The sequence below is a fragment of the Artibeus jamaicensis genome, unplaced genomic scaffold, assembly GCF_021234435.1.
Source record: "Artibeus jamaicensis isolate MK-2021 breed Jamaican fruit bat unplaced genomic scaffold, CSHL_Jam_final contig_354, whole genome shotgun sequence".
NCBI lineage: Eukaryota > Metazoa > Chordata > Mammalia > Chiroptera > Phyllostomidae > Artibeus > Artibeus jamaicensis.
The window spans coordinates 28,063,618-28,082,322 of record NW_026521803.1 but is presented as its reverse complement, the minus strand read 5'-3'; the positions used below and the strand labels follow the sequence as shown (position 1 = coordinate 28,082,322).

General features: G+C 39.2%; 1 protein-coding gene across 1 annotated transcript in view; it reads left to right on the top strand.

Annotated features, from left to right (window-relative positions):
* SKOR2 (SKI family transcriptional corepressor 2) overlaps positions 1–614 on the top strand; it is a 34,161-nt gene extending 33,547 nt beyond the window's left edge. Inside the window, exon 7 of the mRNA XM_037165053.2 lies at positions 552–614. Within this exon, the coding sequence (XP_037020948.2) occupies positions 552–614 (63 nt within the window). The remainder of the gene's footprint in view (positions 1–551) is intronic.
* Positions 615–18,705: the final 18,091 nt, after the last annotated feature.

Here is an 18,705-nt window from a genome sequence, read left to right as displayed (position 1 = left end):
GTCATATTTTCCAGTCAGTGCAATTATTTCTGATGCTTCTTAGTAGTTATTGGGATATTACCCAGAGTAATAGTTTGTGTTTAGTTAGTTCATCTTACTTGCGATTTATAATGATAGCATATTTCATCACTCTAATTAGATGAAAGATTACATTGACCTAGTTGGTAATCACATTCTTGTTTTGTGACCTTGGACATGCATGATAACATCATAACTTAGCTTTCATACCTAAGTAAAAAAATAAGAATACCATATTATTAAATGCAAAATTTCGAAAACCTTTTTAGGTGAAATGTCACACAGTGACTGCAGAGACTAGCTATAGCAATAATCAGTGTGATCTCCTGTCCTGTCTTCGATGTGCTTTTTAACAGGCCTTAGGAATAAACACGACATCCCAGACGCTCCCTGCCGCTAAGCAGATGGAGACCTTTTCTCCTCAGGGAGGGTCCACCGGTATTCAATTGTTAGGCACGATGAATGATCTCCATTATACAGCTGTCTATAAACTTAGCTTAACCTGGAGGGCGTTGCTTGTTTGTATCTTACAGATCCCCTATGCAGCAAGCCTGATCAGGAAAGAAAAGCTTGGGGCCCATCTCAGCAAAAGCTAAAAGGTGAGTCTGCCAGAGGAAAGAGATTTTTCTGAACTCTCTGAACTATAATTGCTTGGCCATGTTCTTTATTGATGTATTTGAAATAGCCCAATGGACTGGTCAAGTGGTATTCTGTGTTTAAGCCAGTCTGCTAATGAACTTCATTATATCTGGGCCTTCCTAAATGAACAGCTAAGCGGGTCTTATGAATTCTATGGAAAATTTCTAAAACTAAGGAAATTCTCTAGACATTCTGTGGAAACGATCTTCATTCTGTTTTGAGGTTTTCTGCTCTTCTGGTTCTACCTGACCCCCTGATTACTGCCCCTCCGAAGTAAATCGAAGTGTCAGGAGTCATTCCTAGTGTGTTTCATTGTCTCAGTCTCCCCTTTGCTTCCCAAAAGTCTTCCTGAAATCTGACTTGAAATGAGTTCGTGAGAAGTGGTGATGTGAACAATTAGGGGCACTGTAGACTTTTGAGAGCTTCTGCTATAGCAATAGTAATTCATTCTTTCTCTAAACCAATTACAGTTTCTCTACAGCTGAAGCCAGGTTCAAGGTCGTGCCCCTGGCAACAATTTAAAAGATAAATACTCTGGACTCCTAAGGAAAAGAAGACAGTGAAAATTCAATGACTATATTCAGAACATAACTAAGTGTGTCAAAAGCAACTTTTTGACTATATGGCAGAAGAAATATAATTATTAGAATTGAAGGAATGCAAAAATGAGGGTTTTGTTATTCCTGTACCAATATGTTAGAATGACTTAACCATAGGAATTGCTAAATCAGGATGAAACTCAAATGTCAGAGGTAGCATTTGTAAATGTTCATGGCCAACAAGGATTGGGATCGTTTATCCATTTGACCATTCCCATCAGAATGCACCTTCCCACTTCTTCCCTCTGAAACATTTTCAACTCAATGGAATTTATTTGCAAAAATAATTTCGTACAATGTAGGCTCATAGTACATTTTCTATCCTTCATGTGCCTCTTCTGTATATCAAAAGCCTCCTCTACCATGTGCAAATGGCAATCCTACTTCTTGCCATCATAACCTTTAGTATCTGACTTAAATCATGATGATTATGTCGTATTTCATCAGGAGCTCAAAACTTTTTCCAAGATACTTCCATTCACATGCTTTCTCTTAACTTGATGCACAGGGAACTGAAGCATATAGAAGAGAGAGGTGATGTTTTGTGTCTGTGTTGCCAAACCAGGAAGAGATTCTAGGGCTCCTGGCTTTAGATCCAATGCCTACCTGCTTTGGTGCATGCACTTCCTATCTTCTGTGAGCAGATAGATGTTTCTGCAACAGAGATGGTCAAATAATAAGTTACTTTGTTTTCCTCTCCATGAAGTCACACGCGGATGGGCCTGTGAGTTTGGCTCCATTCTATAGATTCGAGTATTTTTTTAATAAGTGTAACTGACTTTTTTTTAAACCCTCACTCGAGGATGTGGTTTTTAATTGATCTTTGTGAGAGAGAGAGAGATATCAGTGTGAGGAGAAACACCAGTCGGTTGCCTCTTGTACACACCCCACCTGGGGATTGAACCTACAACCTAGGTATGTACACTGACGGGCGATCAAACTGGCGACCTTTTGGTGTGTGGGATAATGCTGTGACTAACTGAGCCACCCAACCAGGGCCAAGCATTTTTCTTGAGTCTGAAGCTGACTTCATTATAGTAGACAGGTTTGCACCAGCAGTGTGAAGTGAATAATTTTAGCACAGTCAGATTCCAGTAAATCTTAACCTAGAGTGTCAAGGAAAACAAGGCAAGAATCATCCAGAATTAATGCCGATAAACCCAAAGTGTCAAAAAATAATTTCCTTTCAAATCAAAGAGACTCTATTAGGATGTTTTTGTTAATAAACTTTTATTGAAGTATAACAAAGTCAGCAAAATCTACAAATGATAAAAGTCATATAAATCATGCATCTGGCTTTTCTTATTCCGTGTTTATGAGATTTGTCCATTAGAATGTAGTGTGATTTATATTTAGGAAGTTCAATACACTCTCTTTTTACCTCTTTCACTTCCCCGCTTGTCAGACATGAGCTGTTCTTACACCTGCAAAATGAAGATTCACCGCCTAGAAACCTTGCCTCTGGTGGTGACAAAGCTTACAGCTAGGTGGAAGAAAAGATTGATTTGTGTTTAGTAACTAATGCTTCCTCCATGCTGATTTTTGTTTCCATCCTTGCAGACAACAGGGATTTCTCTAAGTAGACCCTGGTGCTTTCAGAAGATTAGTGGTTACTTAAATGCTGAGCTAAATCAGCCAAGCAGAGAATCACGACCGTATCGTTAGAGGCAGTATTTGATTCTCAACATGCCAAGCCTGCAAAGGAATTACCCCAAGAGAGATTACAAAATAAAAATCACTACGCCAAGGGAGAGAGACGAATTCTGTCTTGCTGAGTGACCACAGGTTTCCAAATTAGGGACTGATGCATTAACGTCTTATGCAAGAGTGACCCTTAAGGTAGTGCACTGTGTTCTTGCCACCCAGTGGATTCCAATATGACTATTACGAGGAGGAAGCTTTTCAAAACCACAGGCAATCCGCTTAATAAGCTGAGCAAGTACTGCCACATATCACTGCTCTGCAAATCTTTCTTTGCACTACATTAAGACATAAGAAATTCCATGTTGAGTCAAAATAAAGGTCCACCTAGACCAGAGTACTTACTGTGTGATTCCATTTAAAAAGCCAAATTGTTGTACTGAACGATACCAACCTCAAATTTTAGGTATATACATTGAATACTCTTAACTTTCCCTTAATAACTTCTTAAAGATCCATTACCCATGGATTTATCTAAGCCTTTCTTCAACCTAGGCATAGTCCCCACTGGGGCAATGAATTCTATTTGTTTAGCTACCAGCCGTGTAAAGTGTAGTTTATTTTATTTATCCTCAAACTACCTCTTAAAACAAGCCCTAATAGATTAGACGTTCTCCTGCTCTGCATATTTGTTTCATTGTGAGTTCACACTACAATGGAAATGACTTGAAAACTATTCTAAAATTTTGTATGTATTATTCTTTCATCTGGTACTGCTTTTAACACCATAATTATTCCCGACAGCCTTCCTTATCTTCATTCTTTGTGTCCTGCATAGATACCCCAGTATAATCTGTGTGTAATCTGTACCCCAAATAAATGCTAACCTTAATTTAATTATTACTTTACATTCTTTTTCTTCCATATACCATTTAACATTATGCAAATGTCACCCATGTACCAAGGTGAAACATCCATGTGCCTCACAGAGAACTCAATAATTTCATATAAATGGAAAGTGAATCACAGGAAATGGCTCATTCATAGTCACACAGAGACTTATTGACCAAGCTGGAAATAATAATAACTATAATTTATTGAGCACTAACTATACAAGATAGTAGACTAAATTCTTTGCCACCTTATCTTTTTCGATCCTTAGAATTTCATAAAGGAGATCCCACTGTTACCCCCAGTTTATGCATGAGAACACTGAGACTCAGTAGGCCACTTAGCTGTAAATGAGAAAGCCAGGATCCACCCAGGCCTATATGACTTTAAAGCCACTTCTCTTTCTTACTAGAATCATTGGGGTGGTTTTAAGAAAGTCTAGCATCTAAATCTGATTCTACCTCCTTATGTTATCTTAATATCATTTAATCTCTTCGAGTCTCATAGTCATCTATAAAATGTGGTGGCCAAACCTGATCAAAGTCTTTGCCAGCTCTGAAATTTTGACTCTTGCATGCAAATCTCCTGCCATATTCTCTCTCCTTTCCCACAAAGGGGTTGCTTTTATTAAAGCCTACTCAAGATCATATACAACATTCAAGGGAAGGCCCACCTACATTTGCCTTATGTCTGCATTTTCTTCATCACTGATTGCTACTTTATATTCTATAAATTTGAAAATATGAGTTGTTCCTCTACACTAACAATATCTACCTCTTTGGTGAACTCTTGTTATTTTTATTTTACTTCTGGAACGATTGCTACAAAAATAACAACAAAGAAAAGGTCTTAAGAGGATGTTGAGGGATTGCAATGGAACATTCTGTGTCTTCTTTTTGTATAGATCAAAGATAAGGGGGTGGAGAGGGGGAATGGCATATTCATTCTCTCCTCTGTAGTCAGGCATAAGAGGACCAAATTCTCTCAAGAGTCTCCATTGAGAATGACAACGTGTTCCCACTGTTCTAAGCACTTGACGTCAATTATCCTATTTAATCTTCAAAACAACCCCTTTAGAGAAGTACTGCTACTTTCACTATTCTACTGTTGAAAAAAACTGAATGTGGAGAGATGAGTAAGCTCTCTGTGGTTCCACTCCTGGCAAGTGGCAGCATTTGAGCCAAACCATTCAGCTCTGAGGTCCACACTTCATCTGCTCTCCTCTGATTATAGCCTGAAATTGTGACCTAATTCACATTTTCTAGTATTAGTTACTAAAATGCAGTTAATAACCAATCCAATGGTTTCCTTGGTGTTTAATCACAACACTTCTAGGACTACTTCAACAATTGCTCTAACACCCTAGGTCAGGAAATATAGATTTAACTTGGGCCACCCATCCAATCCAGCAGGGCACTGGACCATGAAATTCTGCCTGTCCCTTTCACTGCAGGTTGTCTTAATGTTTGTCCAAAAACAAATCAGAGCTTCTAGAAGTCAACAAGATGGCTTTAATGTACAGAAGGCATAGCAAACCATCACACTTGGCTTTGGTAGATTCTAGTTTGGCCTCAACGTCAATGGAGGGGCATAACCTAAGATAAACAACCATATGTTAAAAAGGAAAATGATTTCATGGTCACCATTAAAAGTTTTTGTACAGACTGTACTGGAAATGCCTTCCCTTAAGGATATATCAATACTACATATTACTTCAAGTTTTTTAAAATGATCTGCTTGTATCATGCCAAGTTCATCATTCTGCACTTTTTGTCCTACCCAGGTGCACAGAACCACTTCCTCTCGTTCTCCTGTAAGATACAGCCTGCCACGGAGCACTTCCGACCCACATAAAGACTGTGATTGAAAGGGCTTGAGAATCAAACACAAAATCAGGTTCAGGAGAACCCAAGGACAAGTGACCTCAAAGCCGCATGGACAACCATGTAAAATAGACTGCAGCGGCCGTTCATTAGTGGGGGGAGGGGGGAGCCAACCAGAGCAGTCAATGCCTGTCGCATCTTTTGGTGGAACCAAAGTTTGAGTCTTTGTGTGTTTAAAGGCCAACTGAACCCAGAGAGAGAGAGCTTTGGGAGTGCTGTTAGCCAACCAGGGTGGGAGGCATGTGGGCCATCTGAAGTGATCTCAGTGTGGCACACTCGGAGAGGGCAGCCCTGAAGACTGTTACTTTGGAAGAGGTGATTCTTTGTGGGCGGAAAACACAATCTCTGTCTGTCCCAGGAGTGGGGATCACGTTTCCACAGCTGGGATGGCTGTACAAACCCGCTTTTCATAGCAAACTGGACAGACTTATGTGTGGCCCCCTTCCGCTCTGGTACTTTGCCTGCTGTATGAATGAAGATTGTATTCCTCTGGAAATATTTTACAGTTTAATATTGAGTGTAATTAAGAATATAATCATGTTATCAAAAATGGTATTTAACTCTGTTGTAGTTTCTTTAACATTCATGTGGATAAAAAAAGTCTATAATAAAAAAACTATGAAGTAATAGCTGTGTTCATGTAGTTAAATGCACATTTGCTTGGGGCCAACTAATAGAAACTAACACTTTTTAGATTTATTTTGGCATACATTTTGAATAAATTATTTTTTAAACGGAATTTCTTCCAAAATGATTATTAAAGTCTAGATTAGCCTTTGGCCATTGTCAGCAGCCAGAGCCCTCCACCACACTGAGATCCATGTGGGTAAGGGAATGTTCTCACTTCCTGCTCGGTCTTCTGCCATGTTGGTGATGGAGTTCATATTGTGCCTTCCTCCTTTACTGTGACATTGAGTCAAAGTCAATGAGACCATTTTATGTCAAAAATTCTGCCGTTCAGAATTTCTGCATTTTGAAAAGATAGAAGGGCCTGAAATGGTGGCTCCTTTGGGGCCAAGACTGTTCAGGGAGTGCTGGGTGGCATGGAGTCTACCGCAGATGGCTTCCTGGCCCGAGGTTGCCCAAGACCATCCTAACCAAAGAGGCATCTCACCAATGGCTCCCCTTAACAGATTTCAAAAGGTGTTTAGAATGCATCACCATGATATTTGATACCTTCCCCCACCATCTCCATGATCACGAATTATCCTAAAGAGCTTCACAATTTATTCTTGAGATAAATTTTCTGATCCTTAGCTGCCATATTAAGAAATCTAAGGAGGGATACTCATGGTGATTTTCTTCCTAGCCTATGAGGAGTGGGAAGCCAGGTCACAGAAGGGTATAAACCGACTCCCAGCATGTGAAGATAGGTTCTCGGAAATGGCTAGCCGAAAGCAATCTGGACATACTGCAACTGACCGTGGAGGGCAGGATGTTCTCTTTGGCAGATTCCTCCAGGAGGGGCCTGGGTCTGGGCATGGGGCTCACATAGCCCTTCAGATATGTCACAAGTTTCTGAAACTGGCAGCTGTGCTTGGCGGGGGCGGGGTGGTGGTGGTAGTGAGAGTGGGGCGAGTAACTGGACAGTGAAGTTGAATGATGGATCATTTTTTCCTGTGCATTTTTAATTTCATGTAGTGATAGAAGCCCAGTGTCCTTAGCTTTCTACCTGAAGCCAGTAATACCAGAGATGACAGAAAATTATCTGGAAGGACACAAACCTGGTTTCATGACCAGCCACCAAGGAACAGCAGAAGTCATTTTCTGCAGAACCCAGTGCAAACTCAGGGACCAGGCAGCTTCTCTGAGCAAGAGCAGCACCTCGGGTAGAGATTCCTAAAGAAGAACTAGGAGGTCTTTGCCTTGTAGCTGCCTCAACTGGCAATGTCAGCAAGCCTTGAAATGTCATTCTTTTCTTTCCAATCGCAATTTTTAATGGCTCAGACTTATAGTGCCAAATGGGAAATAAGAACCAGATAACTTGGCAAGTACGCCTGCATGCCTGGAGTTATTAACTGTGGCACAGCGCTGAAATGAGTTAATGGCCAAGCTCAGCGTGGAGGACCACTGGCCTCTGCTAATGAGAATGCCGAAACCACATTGGTTCCTTCCAATTCTCCACCTAAATTCCAGGAGCCCAGCTATACATCTTTCCCTGAGCACTAGGAGACTCCTATTGTCCTTATTCTTACAACCTTAGAGCTTTCCCATAATTTGCGGTATTTTATAAGACTGAGTCCATTCCTTACCAGCACCAGAGCTTAACAGTCCTCCAGGCAACCATGAAATTGTATACCAAAACCCAAAGCTTCAGATAAAAAGAGTCAAGGAAATCCAACGTACAGTACAGATACATTGTTTACCCATATATTTTTCTCGTAAGGGGAGTGAATCTCTCTTCTCTAGCAGTGGTTGATGATTCTAAATTGGAACAAAAAGAATTTGTCCCTAAAACTGGATATGGTTGGGTTACCTGAGCTGCCTTGTAGAAACAGACAGGACATCCATCTAAAGCACTGCATGGGGCTAAAAATAAAGCCACTCTTCAGAAGGACAAGTAATCCTTGGCTCCACAGAATGACAGCAGAAAAACACTGTGCTCTTTCTTTTGACTATTTTATCATGTCAGAACTTCAAGGTCAACCCAACCATTAGCTAATGAAGAATACAGGCAATGCAAATAAAATTCTTCATTTTAGCTCCAGATGAAATTATAAGATCAGAAGGGCCCTAGCAAATCAAAGCAGAAATCCTAGCATTTCCTATAGGGATAGACTAGACATTTCAGAATAATGCTTTTGATCCTCAGAATGCCTTGAGTAATTGTGCATCCATTTGCCACAGGCAAGGAGAGTGGGACGCTACAGCCCAGCTTCCTTAGAGTGAGCAATGACTGTTAGCCTTAGGTCTCCAAAAACAGGGAGAACTCTTTTCTACCTACAGGGGATATGATTGAGCAGATAGGACCTTTGTTATTTAGGACAGCCTTGGTCAGCAGTGAGAAAGGTCAGAGAAGAGGAACACCATCTGCCTAAGGATGCATAACCACCATTGAATGGGACACTTCCAGCTGAGTCCAGGATGAATGAAGAGAACTCCTCTGTCTCTCTCTACTGAGTTGAGCACACAAAGTTCAATTATGACCATTTACAAAGCACCCCATACACACCACAGTTTGTAATCATTCACTTCCTGTTATAGGAAGGTGCACACTAAAAATTTTATGAGGACTGGGGATGTTTGTTTCAGCTCACTACCATCTCCCTAAATGCTGTACATAGTCCCTGGCAAGTAGTAACTACACATTTTTTGTTGAATGAGTAAGTAGATCTCATTTATTTTACTTGAGCCAATCATAAGGGAAGATCATTTCACTGTTACTACTTTAAACACTCCCTTAAAAAATGCCAACTTTTCATTTGTTTTCAGGTGACTGTGTATGGCAAATTGCTAGTTAATGTCCAGTGGTATCCGTTCTCAGAGGGCAGTATGCCTAAGTAAAGGACTACATTCCCAGGCTTGCTTGCAGCGGATGTGACCACATTACTATGTTTTAGTCAATGAGATGTAGGTGGAACTTGCAGGAAGGTCACTTCAAAAGAGCCTGACTTAAGCAGTGTCAAGGTGCCAGCTCTGGAGGGATCAGGTGACAGCTCTGGGACCCCCAGACTTGGGTCTCTCATGTTCATAAAGAGAGACCTTTTCTTTGATAAACCACATGAGTAACAATAGACATAAGAAAGTCCCTTAGGAGATACTACAGGACCAGGAGAAGAAATCTAGGGCTTTCTGCATGCAGCTTGACTGCAGTTTTGATCTGGGCTCAGGAACAGTGTTACAGCTTCAGGAGTAGGAATGGGAGGAGGGCTGGTTTTGAACCAAGAAAGGATCTGAAAAACACTAAGAGCAGAGAATCTTTCTGCAAATGGCCACTTATTTCCATCGCAGGTCTAATACTCATATAATTTAGAAGTAATAAACTCATGTTACATAAAGTAAATAATCATCATGAAAAGCCATGATTCTCTACTAAATTAAGAATTTCCCTGAAAGCATTGGTATGTCTGGAGTTTTCAAACAATAAAATTCTTTCTTCTAATCCAACTTCTACATCATCTCACTATTAAAGACAGTGGCTTCCTGGATGATTGTTAATGATGGTTTTCTTTATTATATTTTAGACCATTTAGCAAAGTTTATTGATTTATACTTCCTTGTAATTAGTTGTACTGATTAAAATAGCTTTTATGGCTCTCTAGAGATTGACTTTATAAAGAATCAACATTTCCCCAAATTGTGTGCTTTTAAAACATGGTTAAATACTGTTTGAATTAAGTACTAAGCCATCACTGGTGAAACTGATTTTCTATGTAGTTGCTTTCTCATCCCTCTATTTATATGGCACAACCATCAATCCAATTACTTGGCAGCCAATAATAATAACAGCAGCCAACTTTCACAGAGTGATTACATTGTGCTAATATATTAATGCATTATTTCATCTAACAACCCTATGAGGCAGGAACTGTTTAACTATTTAATTAAAACTTGAAGGAGTTAAGTCACTCAGCTCATAAGTGGCAAACCAGGAATTTGAATCTTTGGCCATTGTGACTTCAAAGGAAAAGCATGTTGGCAAAGGACTGTGCAGTTTACAAATTACCTAGAAAAAGGAAAGCTACTCCATAATAAAACAGGTTTTCAGAGCCCCCACAATCCCCAGATCCCTTCTAATGTCTGTAGGCACCCTTCCTACTATACTTTGGTTTCCCTACCCATCCACCCCTCATCTTTCCTGAGTGTATGAGGTTGATTCAACAAAGATGAATAAGGTCATGTTTGTAAAGAGAGACCTTTTCTTTCATAAACCACATGAGCAACAACAGACATAAGAAAATCCCTTAGGAGATACTAATTAATTCTGAGAACTCCTAAGAGGTTTCCTTCCTGTAACATTAAGTAATAAGGAAAGAAAACTCTTGGCAACAACAGATGGGTGTTCCATCTTCTAGAACAGAACTTTTTATTCTTAACTCTCAATAAGCCAAGGCTAATTGACCCTGTGGCTGCTCCAGAACCAAACTGAATTGACAAGGTATTCGCACATACCCGGAGGCTTAAAAACTGATGCTAGAAAAATAAATATGATATAACAGTTTGTACCACCATTTTCATCTTGGAAATTTTTGACATTACCTATTGTCTACAATAGTGACTTTCAACCTTTTTCACCTCATAGCACACACAAACCAATTATGGAAATTCTGCAGCACACAAAACAATGTATTTTTGCCAATCTGACAAAAATGGGTATATTTTTGATTCATTCACAATGGATGGCTATTGTTGTGTTGGCTTTTGTCATCTTTTTATTTGACAATCTAGAGGAAAAGAGGTCAGTGCTCCTGACTAAATAGTCAGGTATGGCACATGTTTAAAAATGTTTGTGGCACACCTGTTGAAAATCACTGGTCTACAAAATAAACCCCCAACCCTTTCCTGTTGTCAAGGCCTTAACAATAGGAAAGGGTTTAATCTGGGTTTAATTTGTATAATCTGGAGCCACTCTACATTTGCCATCTCATAGCAGAACTCTTTCCCTTTGTTGGCCCCCAATGCCTATCTTCTTGCCTTTGTTGACACCATTTCTCCTTCCTCTCTTCTTGCCTAAGCTCTGCCCAACCCTTAAGATTCATCAGCTCCAGTTCATCTGTGGCCCTGGCTTTCCAAATCCTCAGATTTCCTCCCCACTCTAAGCCCTGTAAGGGTACTTGATTTTCTGTACCAGTCACTTGGCCCTTCCTGTATGCTGCCTTGGGTTTTTATTGCTCTCTCTATCTTACATGGACCCAGCAAGACAGGAAACTCCTTTAGGGCAGAAATAGTCCCAGTCCTATACTGCACTGCTTTTGGCTGGATAAATGCAGCTGCTCTGTAAGTGTAATGCAGATGACTTGGATGTCTTAAATATTGTTAACTGTGCACAAGTTTGCAGAGAACTATCAGAACTTGGGGAAGGACCAACATAGAGAAATGTGGCCAACCAAGCTAATCTTTCTGAGCCACACTTACTTACCTGCTACTCCCCCAGTTCAGAATCTCTGTTTGTCCTCTGCTTATACATATGGATGCTTCTTGACCTTACAAGTTCCATGTATTATGTAGCTTTGCTCCAGATCCAAAGTAAGTTAGTTCCACCAACATCAGAAAATGACTCTGGTGAGTAGTTGTACAGTGTCCCTGGATTTGTGAATAAATGAATCTGCCACGGTCATTCTTGAACTTTGCCTTCTTAAGCTGCTCCCCCTTTTATCCTTCCTGTCCTTCCAATTTTTTTCTTGATTCTTCATAGATTCATTTGCTGCTTGAAACCTAGCTTCTGCCTTCACATATGGCCACATTTATCTTGACTTTTTATTGAATCATAAGTTCATTTTGAGCATTTTATCATGAGAATTTTATTTTGTTGAGTCCTGACTATATTTCTTGTTTCTTATTGAAGAAAAAAGGTGCCTCTTCCTTCCTTCCTTCCTTTCTTTTTTTAAATCATATTTGTAGTTAAGATAGATTAAGAAATGCTGCAATAACAAATAAAACCCCAAGTCTCAGTCAGTCAGTGGCTCAGCATTCCAAAAGTTTATTTCATGATCATATCACCATCCACTGTGGATCAGGATAAAAGTTTTCTTCCGTACTGTGACTCTGACAAACCCTGAGACCTTTGGAGTTCTCTATTGGATTCCATCCATCCAGCTTACAGAGGGTAGGAAGATCAAACAGAAAATTCACTGTTTCTTAACTGCCTTGGCCTGAAAATGTAAGTCACATTTCACTGGCCAGAACTCATTTATGCAGTCCCACCTAGCTGCAGGGAACACTGAGAAATGTAGACATTTTGTGTATCCAGGAAGGACTGAACTGGGTATTGCTGAACATTCATAATTGGTACCATACCACATCACTTCTGTCTTCTAGTTGATTATCATTTTATCTGTTATGTTGAATCTATTTTTATTCCTTTTTTTCTATAAGAGCTTCTTCATGGGCACACTGACTTCTTGTTCTAATTTGAGTCAATGCTTTTTAGGAGTGTGGCAGATCTCTCTCCTCTTAGATTCTTTTCATTGACTAGTTCTATTTCTTATAACTTTTTGCTTTCTACCAATGCATTGCTGGAGTACATCTTCAAATAACTTTTTCAAAAAGGATGCATGAAACTTATCTCATTAGAATATGAGTTTCTTGAGTGCAGGGATCGTCCTATTTATTGTTGTATCTCAATTGCCTAAAGTAATGCCAAAATGGGTACTTGATAAATAAATGTTGATTGACTAGGCAAAAACTGAGTCTTTGCACATTTATAAGCTTTTTTGAAAAATGATATTTGTTCAGAATGTTTGTTTGGCCTTTGTTTTTGAAGTCTTTATTTTACTGTTACCATTAATCATTTGATTGGCCATAGGATTTTAGGTCCAAAGTTATTTCCTTTCAAAACCTGAAGAAAAAAAACTGTCTCTCTCTCTCTTTCTCTCAAATTAATAAACATATCCTCAGGTGAGGATTTAAAAAAACTGTATTTAATTTAAAAAAACAAATATGTGTACTTGAAACTAGAAGAAAAGTATGTGTATTTAAAAGCTCCCAGGCAATTCTGGTGATCAGCCAAGTTTGAGAGACCTTGTTCTAAACTATCATTTGTTCATACTTTCCCTTTATTCTTAATCATGGAGATTACTCCTTTGTAACTCCTTGACATCTATGGCATATATATGTATAAATTGACATGAGAGAGAGAAAGAGAAAGAGGAAGGGGAGAGGGGAGGTGGGGGAGACATGGATTCGTTGTTCCACTTGTTTAGGCATTCATTGGCTGCTTCTTGTATGTGCCCTGACCAGAGACCAAACCCACAAACTTGATGTATCGGGACAATGCTGTAACCCATTGAGTTCCCAGCCAGGGACATCTTTCTTACTAGTTGATAATTTTCATCAGAGCAGGAGCATGTCTAATTATTATTTGTGTGTAACCTACTGCACCTCACCTGAGCCCTTGCCCGATGTAAGGCACGTCTTAGACGTTCAATAAATTCTCCTTGAGTAAAGACTGAGCAAATGAATGCATGAATGAAGGAATGATATGCACTTGAGAAAGTCGTATGTCTAGTTTTTTATTCAACTTTTACTCAGGTGGTTTTTTTTTTAAAAAACCTAGTCAGATATATGTAGCCACTCAGAATTAATCTGTATAAAAATAGGTACAGTGACTCATTTTTATTTTTTAAACAAAGTTTCCATTTCCAAGAGCCCTATTTCCAGAATCACTTCATAATGCACAAGCTTTCAGCTTTCAAATGGTTTAATTTGAGTTTCATACCAGGAATAGCTTGTATGTATGAATCCATAAACATGAATGAGGCTCTTCTTGTGGGATTTTCCTATTTTAGTCCAATGCTTACCTTAAATAGAACGCATTTGGCTGAATTCTGCTGCCATAAACCCATTTAAGCTCAAAGTTGCCATTGTAAATAGCAGGATTGAAAGCAAACATACCTCAGCCATCATTGATTCATATCTCAGACACAGACAACAAGATAAATATACCTTTTAAAATATATTAGGATAAAAATGTTTCAAACCAATACTCTATTTTTACCATCCTTCAAGGTGAGTCTAAATTTTTAATAAATAGCATGCATAATCCTTACCTTAATGAACTACTTTCAATGAATGCAAGAATAAAAATGCTGAAATTTTAAAATATGAGTGGAAAGAGCTGACAACACATTTATTGAAGGATTATTCTAAGATTTAACTTGTGAAATTTTTTCTTTACCACATACCTGATATTTTTCATCGAGTTAGTAAAAGGTCTTAGTCTGTTTAAATAGTGACTACTTCCTTCAATCAGCAAGTGTTTTCACTTTTTACAGAAAATTCTGGTATTGTGCATAGCATTTAAGTCAGCCAAGAAAATGGGGATGCAATATGCAAAATCTGATAATGTGGGAAGTTCTACAAAATAAATGACCCAGTTCTCTCAACAAGCAAATTGCATTCCTTACTTAGATTTAGAAGAAGTACTTGGGCTGCTCTGGGGAGAATAAACTATAGAGAGTTAAAGATAGAACCATAGAGACCTCTTAGGAGGTATTACATTAATCTGTGGACCAGGGCTTGAATGTAGAGAAGGTGAGAAGTAGTCAGATTTGAATAGATTGGCTTTTTAAATAAGATTTTTAAAAAACATTTTTAAAGATTTATTTCTTTATTTTTAGGTAAAGAAGAAGAGAGGGAGAGGAACATCAGTGTGTGGTTGCCTCTCCTTCACCCCCTCCTGGGAACTAGGCCAGAACCCAGACTAGCGCCCTGACTGGGAATCCAACCAGCAACCTTTAGGTTTGCAGGCTGGCACTCAATCTGCTGAGCCACACCAGCCAGGGCTGAATACATGTTTTAAGCCAAAAGAGTTTGCTGATAGATTGTACACAAGTCAAGAAAGAGAGAGAGAGACAAGGACAATCCAAGGATTTGCCTGGGCCCACTAGAAGGATGAAGTGGCCATGAACTTCAGTGGGATGACTGCAGGACACACAGTTTTCAGAGGGAAATCAGGAATTCAGTTTGAGGCAAGGTAAATTTGAGATATCGATTAGACACTGAAGTGATAGTCAATTGGAAATATCAAACAAAAGTTCGTGGGTGAGTTCTGGATAACAAATATAAATTTGGGGGTCTTTAGTGTATGTAATTGTTTTGAGCCATTAGAATAAATTAGATCATCAAGGGAGTGACTAGGTAGAGATCTGTTGCTTCAGGTTTAAAACGGCAATCATTTATTATCATAGATCTGTGGTTGGAAGAGAATTTGCTAATCTGGGCTGGGCTTGAATGGGGTCATTGGGTTTTGCTCCAGCTGTCTGTAATCCTTATCCTGGAACCTGAGGACTAGGCAGCCATGTTCCCCACTCCTGCCCGCCTACGCTCAATTTCAGAGGCACAGAAAAGAACACAGAAGCATGTACAGCCTTTTAAGGTCTAGGCTCAAAGCTGGCACACTATCATTTCCTTCTTATTCTACTGGGCAAATCAAGTCATATACCTGAACCCAAAGTCAAGGAAGAATCAGTAAAATAATAAGACAAAGGCAAAAATTTGAGTTCAATATGCAATCTCTTGTAAATCCAAAAACTGGGGTGTTTTAACTTTAAAGGACTCCCACATCTAATTAAGGACCAATATTAACCATCGCTCACCCTTGCCTAAAGAAACTTTACTGAAGGCACCCGTTCTTTGATTCTTGTCAAAGGAATGAAAACACTGACTCCATATCACTAGTTATAAAGAACATCTGTGGCAAGATTCTCCCAGACGCCCAAGTGTGCAATCTAATAGTGTGAAGTGAAAAAAGCAAAACAAAACTTGAAGAAGCAAATGATAAGGAGACATCTGCATTTGACATTGAAGAAGTTCCATCCTTGACAGTAGTGTCTGACAGGGTATCTTACACAAATGCATGAAAACGTATCAGAAGCTTGGCACCAAACAGCAAGTTCTAATTTTAAATAGTCCATAGCCAGCCATTTTTTTTCCAAGCTGCTAAAATGCAAAATATGGGTTTTACCCTCTTCTTTGTTTAGGGGGTGATTTTGAAGAAACTGAGAAAACTATTTCTAAAATATATTTTAAGATTCTGGGCTTTTGAATATCTTTGGAAGTAAGAACATCAGAAGAACAATTCTTTTAAAGGTTATAATCTGCTGTTATCAACTTAGGCTGGAAGCCTGGGTTTTTTAAAAATAGTGAATTAGATAACACAGTACTGGTACTTAGACCATCTTACAGTTTTAAGCTGCTTTTGCTAGATCTAGAGATTTGGGGGCCTGAAGGAGCCTTGAGATCATAATCACCTAATTTTACAGATGAAGTAACAGAGGCCCAGAGAGGTCAGTTAACCTGTTTCTTTTGACAATAAAAGAACTGGATGTGTAAGGTGTAACTCAGTGGCAGGTGGCACAAAGGGGTGACTGTGGGAACCCATGGTCCCACCTCCACTCCATCCATCTCCACAATCTCCAGTTACCAGCCTTTACACCCCTCTTCAGTAAATTTCATATTTACTGCTCAGGCAAAGCTTCCAAACAAGGCCCCATGGGCATCTCCTCTGTCCCCCCAGCCCAATGAAGAGATAAATCCTGGAGTGCTTGCTGTCTGCTTACAGGAGCAACCTTCCTTCTCTATCACTATCACCAGTGTCTAGAGTTTTGTGGGCCTTGAAAAACTGGAGGATGTGTGGTATCCTGTTATTTTGGTTATCTTATCTTTACTTATCTTCCTGGGACTCTCCCTACCTGATTTATACTTATGGCTGATTTGGGAGATTGTGTTTATGGATATCCATGGGAAACGATACTTGTCCTTTGCCCTGTAGGCATTGACTAGTTGACCTATTTAAACTTAATTTCTTCTTGAATGTTTAACTAATTATTCTTTCTCTCTCTCTCTCTTTTTCTCAACTAGTTGCTCTGTATACCATACTTGCTCTCAAACAATATCTAAAATTTAATATGATCAGACTCAACTCTTGCTGCTCCTGTCAGAGATAAAGTGGGACGCCAAGTGGAGGGGTAAAGACAGTATATTAGTAATATACTATCACAATGGGGAAGAGGGTCAAGTGTGAACTAAACTCAACCTCGATTTGTACACAGGTGACTGGGCATTTTAAAAGGAGAATGAGGGAGTGGAAAGGGAGGAAAGCGGAGGCTCAGTAGAAGGTGGAAAGTGAAAAATACCAAGTGTGGACAGAGTAAATGTCGATTAGACTGGCTCCATTAGCTGGCAATTACCAGCTAGGACCTTGCCCTCCCTTGGAGACCGAGAGACAGAGGGTTTATCCTTCCCGATGATTACCATATTTTGCCATGTAAAATATGCACTTTTTGCCCAAAGTTTTGAGGAAAAAATACATAAAATTTCTCGTATCATAACATGTTCAAAAATAAATGCTAAAATTCCTTGATAATATAAAAAGTATCTAAATATAAATAAAAATTGAATTAAAAAATTGAAACAAAAGATTTTTTTCCTGAAAGTTTGGGCCAAAAACGTGGGTGTGCATTATACACAGCACAATATGGGTACATTGTAAAAACTGTGGCCTTCAAGCCCTTAAGAAAGACAATCTGAAATTGTGGGAGATTCATATACATCTCAAGAGGACACAGGAAGGACTCACAATTTTAAGCCCTTTTGGTAAGTGCTCTAATACAGGGAGGGTCAAGGGTCTATTTGCAGCTGTCAGCTAGAACAAAGGAAACTCTTTGGCAGCCTTAAGCCCCCTCCAGCAGGTATAGGGCCTTGAGCTGTTTTAAAATGTTTGTAATGTGGGCATTGGGAGTGGATGAAATCATGTGTTGAGCATCTGTGGTTTTTATTGGCCAAGGCTGAGATCTAATAGAGGGCTGAGAGGAGTCTGGACAGAGTTTGATCAAGCAGAGAATGATCCTCACTGAGTAATTTTAAGATAAGTTATTTTATTTTAAATAAAAAATAGCATTTGCCAAAGGCTCCATTTCTTCATCTGTAAAATATTAACAGCTCATATAGCTCTTGGGAGTTAGTAGTATAGCACTGTCCAACAGAAATATAATTCAAGCCTCACATGCCATTATCAATGTTTTCACAGCCACATAAAAAATAGAAATTAACAAAATTAATGTTAATTTTAACCTAATACATTCAAAATATCATTTCAACATATAATGAACATTTTAAATTTGGGGGGAGATTTTTACATTCTTGTTTTCGTCCTCAGTCTTTGAAATCCAGTGTGTATTTTACACTTATGGCACCACAATTTTGACCAGCCACATTTCAAGCTTTGAACAGTCACTCGTGGCTCTTGCGTTGGATAGCCTCGTCTAAACAGCTAAGCAGACAGGCCCTACAGAGGTTAGCGTAGGGCGGGGCTTAGACCGCTGGGGGCGGAGTTTCTCAGAAAGGGCGTTTTGGTCCTCCTCGGCTGCCGTAGG